The following is a 6,059-nucleotide window of genomic DNA, read 5'->3' on the forward strand; positions in this document are numbered from 1 at the left end:
TTGGGCGGTTCATGCTTTGACCTTGTTGTTGTTGGAAGAGGAAAGGAAAGACCTTTGGAGCCAAAGAGACTTCGTGGGTAGGGTCGAAGATAAATTAATAAAGGGAGTCTTTGGGAAATCGGTGGGTCAATTAGGGAGATTGCTAAAAGCCCAAAATGTGGGAAATTTGAAGTCAGGACTCAGAATTGACAAAAATTCAGAAAAGTAAGGAAGGCTTAGAAAAGCAATAAGGCATGTCTAAAGAAAGGGCCTCTTCTAAGATCATTCCGCTTTTCAAACTAGTGTTGCATCGTTGTCGTTGTTGTAATGTTGCAGTCGTAATGTGCTCTTGCCGGAGACGGTAACATGATGCAACTAAGAAAAGTCAAGTTTTCTAACCCTACTACTCCTTTAAACAATCCTTTCTATGCTTTTTCAAGCAGCGAATTTTAGAAAATTAGGCTATTTTTCTCAAATCTTTTTCTATTTTTGTCATAATCGAGTTTCTTTTTCTTTCTCTCTCTCTCTCTCTCTCTAGCAAAATTATTAACGTTTGAAGTGGCACAATTGTGAACATAGATGCACTTCTCCCGAACATTGTCCAATTCGATACAAAAGAAATGGACCTGTGCAAGCGTGATGCATAAATTTGAGAATTGTTAACACGCTAGGAAGTCCAGTGTAGTCTTGTGGGAAAAGCTAAACATATTGAGGTCAGTAGGATGGCTTGGACCACTAGTAATTTTAGAAGGGGAATAGCATGAAACGGGCACGTTAGGACCAACGAGCACGCTAGGTCCTAACGTGCCCGTTCCGTCCCTAGCCCGCCCGCCCGCCCGCCCGCCTGCCCGCTTGTCCCAAAGAATTCTCTTTTTCAAAGTTTTGTGCCATTGTCAAGTTGTCGACTACGTTTAGGACACACGGGACTTAACTTGCAATTTAGAGCCTTCGAGTCATTAGGTGTGCTTGCTGGCCATGGACACTCTTCTTTATTAAAGCCATGACACAGGCCTACCTACTGCTGCTGTGTGTGTAGTGAATTCTCTGCAACTTGCTGCTGCTCATCATCACCGTCTCTCCCTCCCTCCCTCTCTCTCTCTCTCTCTCTCTCTATCCGTGGGCGCATCACACACATAATACCCACACGGAGCGCTCGCACTCTCTTTTCTCTGCAGCTTTTATCACCATCGAGTCTCTCTCTCTCTCTCTCTCTCTCTCTCTCTCTGTCTCTCTCTCTCTCTCTCTCACTCACACACACACACACACACACACACACCCTTTCCTGTTGATCCACTCTTTGCTTGAGTGGGTTTTATTCCTTTCACCATTACTCCACACTCACATACACCACACAGACCCGCTTTCCTGCAGCTCACAAACGTCGATCTTCACCTGTGAAAGAGCTCGTGCTGTCGTGGAGCTGATTTCGGAAGCGCATAGAGTTGCATCATGACGAGGGTTTAGATTCTGCCGAGCGAATTGCCATGGCGACTGGGATCTCGTAAGTTGAAGAAGAATCGCAGGCAGGAAAGCTTGAAGAGATTTCTTCGGAAAGAGCGGTATATTCTTCTGCATGACAGGTCTGTGGAAGGGCATATGTGAGCTGGTTCTGCATGTAAGGCCTGCCAAAACCACATGTGAGGTCTGTTTCTACATCCTCGCACATCTGGAAGCAGGGAATGAGCAGGCTGACCGACATCTGACATTCAGATTCCTCTTACTCCTGAAGAACCCGAAGGTGGCGATAATTCCTAGGGGTGCTGTGATGATGGTTTTTCCTTTTGTACAGTCGTGGATCGCAAGAGATGGTTATGTTTCATCGGTAACATTACACTTGTGATCTATTTATCTATCTCCAGAGGTGAGTGCTTCATTTCCTCTTAGATGTTATTCAAACAATGTATCACAAGGTCCCTTTCTGATGTGCATCTTGATTTCGAAGACGATGGTTTACATTTTCATGCAATCACAGCTAGATCACATCCTTGCCTCCATCTCTCAGTTGAGAATCATAAGAGTCATTTGCACGACATGCAGCATTAAATCAGAGAGACAAACTGTCTTTGCATGTGATTTTCTGATCTTCTACTTGCAGGATGGGTATCCAGGCAAGCACTATAAAAAATGCACCAGGAAAGCGCACTTCTGATTCCCGCAAGAAGAGCATGAAGAAGGAGAAAGTACGAATAGATATTCTTGCATTCGAGGTTGCAAGCATTATGTCAAAATCAGTGCAGCTATGGCAATCTTTGTGTGATCAGGAAATACGACGCTTCCGTGCTGAAGTGATGAAATCAGAGGGCGTGTTAAATCTTGTGTCTGACAATGAAAGTGTTATTTTGAGCCTTGCCTGCTTAGAAAAGCTTCAAGACTTGACAGCAGTAGCTTTTTCTGTATCTAGACTCGGAAAGAGGTGCCATGACCATGCTTTAATAGGCTTTGAGCACATCTTCAATGACATTCTGAAGCAGACCATTGATGTCCAGGAGCTTGAGTTTTCCAACAAGGAGATGGAAGCAAAGATGAAGAAAATGGAGAGGTACATAGTCACAACATCCAACTTGTATCAGGAACTCGAAATGCTTTCAGAGATGGAGCAAGCTATCAGAAGATTGAGGGATGAAGGCGACCCTGCTCAAAAAGACAATCTTTTTGCATTGGAGCAGAAGGTTGTGTGGCAGCGACAAGAGATAAAGTACTTGAAGGATGTGTCTTTGTGGAATCGCACCTATGATAAGATGGTGGGCTTACTTGCAAGGACAGTTTGTACACTCTATGGGAGGATAATTAGGGTTTTTGGATTTCCTATTATGGGTTGGCCACAAGTGCTAACAATGTCCAGGAATGGTGAAGTTGATCATTCAGGTTCAATCACAAGCTGTTTGTCAACTGAAGAGCCTAAAATTAGCAATGATAGCTTGAATGGTTATGCATCATCGTTCGTGCCTGTGACTGGTTCGGTCAGTCTTACTAGGGATCGAAGCATCAGCATACCTCCTCTGAGCAGCATGTTTTCCCCTGCGCCTTCGTACCAGACTTCTGAAAGCTACATGCCCCTATCACTTTGCTTCAGCCCAGGTCGGCAATTTACCCAACAACGAAGCATGAGTGCTAATTATGCATCAAGAGATCTGGAAAGTCCGGGAAGCAGCCCTTCTGGAACTCCTTTCCATGATAATTTTATCAGCAGAAGTGGAGATCCTTCTGGCTGTACATTGCCTAGCAGTGGGCCTTTCGCCCTTACTGGCAATAAAAGAGTCAACAAGCTTCACTTTGATCCAAAGATGAAATTGCAAAATGCACCTCCATCAACTCTTGGTGGCTCGGGTCTGGCACTGCATTATGCAAATGTTGTAATTATAGCTGAGAAAATGGCAAGATATCCTCATCTCATAAGCCAAGATGCCAGGGATGATCTGTATCACATGCTCCCGAAGAATGTGCGCATGGCTCTGAGGACTAGGCTGAGACCTTGTATGAGGATGTGTAGCTCGCCAGATTGTGAGGGATTGAGTTTACGAGAGTGGAAGGAAGATTTAGAGAGAGTGCTGGGCTGGCTAGCTCCAATGGCACACAACATGATCCGATGGCAATCGGAGCATAATTTTGAACAACAGCAGTTGATTCCTCGAACTAATGTTTTACTGTTGCAGACTCTATATTTTGCTGATCAAGTAAAGGCTGAGGCAGCAATTACAGATCTTCTTGTTGGTTTGAATCTTCTCTGGAAGCATGAAAGGGACTCAAAGGCCCACTCTCTCATGGAATATGCCAGCAACAAAGATTTGGATGAGTACCTTGAATGGCAATTGTGAGGATTCGACAAGATTGCATAATAGCCATGACATCTGTGAGTGTTCGGCATACTAGAGGATGACTTGTGGGCTTTTTCTCATAAGAAACTCACTGTGATTTCTTGGCCTATGCTCTAGTATGATCAATTGAGAATGTGCTTTAATACCTAAGTTGGTGGCTATGGAGCAAGTTAGCATCAGGCTTAGTGCCTCACAGTCACGAATTTGTGACCCACGGGCCACTATCTTATCTGCTCATGTATATTTCAGAGGCTTATTGGTATACGATCAATGGAGAATGTGCTTTAATACCTGAGTTGGTGGCTATGGAGCAAGCTAGCATCATTCTTAGTGCCTCACTGTCACGAATTTGTGACCCAGGGGCCACCATCTTAACTACTCATGAATTTTAGAGGCTTATGAGTCTGCTGAATGTTTGCTGCGATTTTGCAGAACAGTTTTGCCACTCTTGTAAGCTGCTTGAAGCTTCTCATTATGGGAATCCATGGTGCCCTTAAGGAAGTTTACCCTGTGCCTACCAGTGGATTTTTCTCCGACATGGCAAGGACAACTGAGAGTCTAAATTACACTGGTTGTAGTCATCGAAGTGGGTGCTAGACATAGGGCTTGTTAATTTCTATTACTGGTTCTATGGTTCTCTTTTACCGGCTTGTATTTTGGAAAAGAGGTGCTGCAGTGATTCTTAACCGAATTAGATTCGCTGTATATCCCCGTTTTTAATCTGACCAAAGTAATTGATTTGTCTTATGTGGGAAGGTTACCAATGTAAGTTCTTGTTGTACAATCATCCTCTTTTGAGGTCACGTTCATGAATTTTGGAGGTATACCCATTGCTTAAAAAAACTACTGTTTTACTGCCATTTGATGAGTCTCCCGTGGTCGTGGAGCTGTACAAGATGAAGTTTGATTTTGTTTCTTTTGAGGATAGTGTGCGTAACTAATACACAGTGTCTTGGGGGCGGCGTATGGATATGGCAAATATGCGCTTCACACTTCAGACTTGATATTATGGTGCCAACTTCAATTGCTCTATTGGATGTACGTACTTCAGCTTTTTCTGCCAGAGGATAATGGCTTGGTTAGGTAGGTTCTATGTTGCTTCGGAACCATGTCCGTATGGGCGCATAATGTAATCGTTGTTCGCCCTGGTTTAGTAGTATGGAACTACTATCTTTGTGTTGTTCTTGTCTGATTGGTAGGTTGGTTTTTCATGGTGGTGTACTTGATGCCCCACATGCATGCAGGTAAACTATGAGTGCATTCATGGATCAGCAAGTTTCCTGCAATGGAGCTGCCGGCTGTAGTCGATACTTTCCAGCATGCTCACTATTGCTTCAAATACTCCAAATGTAAGGTCGTATTCGTCATTCAAGATGTGACGGTGAAGCTCACCACTCTGACTTCTTGCATGTGAGGGCTACATTACAGAGTGTGAGTGTTAACCACCTTATAATCTTTGCTGGAAACCATGTTTTGTTGAAAGCAACTCCTTCATTGATTGTTACTTGGGATCTCCATCGCCACCTCTCCACTCTTTTGTAATTCCGAAAGGGGGGGCCATCCAATTTATCTTCTGGGAGGCCTTTGTATGTGGAGTTGCTCTGACTTTGTGAGCAAAGACTGTCACTTTTGCCTTGCTTTAAACATATTTAGTAGTGAAGTCATCTCCAAGCTAGGGAGAAGTAATGCCAGTGTGTGGACCAAAACTACCATTGAAGTGTATTCGAACAGGCCAAGATTTGAGAAAACCAGACAAGGTAAAACCTTCCCCTCCTGCGATGGTGGTCAAAAACTTAGGGAAACACATAGAAAACTGATGGCAATCACTAGTATGCCATTTTTCAGAGATGTGATTAGTATAAATGTGTTTTTTTCCAAAAAATTTTAAACATTTCATGTTCATAGTATATATGTCATGCAGGTTATGAAGCTCAAGTTGTTTTTTAGATAATAAATAAATAAATATTTATTTATTTATGTATGTATAAATAAATATATACATACATACATACATATACATGTGTGTGTGTGTGTGTGTGTGGTACAGGTTATGAAGCTCAAGTTGTTTATATGTATATAATACACACACACACACACACACTATCTATCTTAACTCTCTCTAGCTATGGCCTATGAAGCTCAAGTTGTTTATATGTATATAATACACACACACACACACACACACTATCTATCTTAACTCTCTCTAGCTATGGCCGCTACCGGGACCTTTACACCTACTCTTACACTACCTACCTTAAAACTAGA

The 6,059-nt window shown here is 42.9% G+C and overlaps 1 protein-coding gene across 1 annotated transcript; it reads left to right on the forward strand.

The window, feature by feature from the left end:
• Positions 1–934: 934 nt before the first annotated feature.
• Positions 935–4,654, forward strand: LOC147419564 (protein PSK SIMULATOR 1-like). The gene is made up of 2 exons (XM_086505658.1): positions 935–1,840; positions 2,075–4,654. The coding sequence occupies exon 2, from the start codon at positions 2,076–2,078 to the stop codon at positions 3,792–3,794; it is 1,719 nt and encodes a 572-aa protein (XP_086361784.1). The 5' UTR covers positions 935–1,840; position 2,075; the 3' UTR covers positions 3,795–4,654.
• The last annotated feature ends 1,405 nt before the right edge of the window (positions 4,655–6,059 follow it).

Source organism: Adiantum capillus-veneris, chromosome 29 (assembly GCF_014529385.1).
Source record: "Adiantum capillus-veneris isolate H3 chromosome 29, ASM1452938v2, whole genome shotgun sequence".
NCBI classification, from domain to species: domain Eukaryota; kingdom Viridiplantae; phylum Streptophyta; class Polypodiopsida; order Polypodiales; family Pteridaceae; genus Adiantum; species Adiantum capillus-veneris.

What these genes read in the sequence shown, in the direction of transcription:
- LOC147419564 (XM_086505658.1), top strand. Translation starts at nt 2,076, where the DNA reads ATGGGTATCCAGGCAAGCACTATAAAAAATGCACCAGGAAAGCGCACT.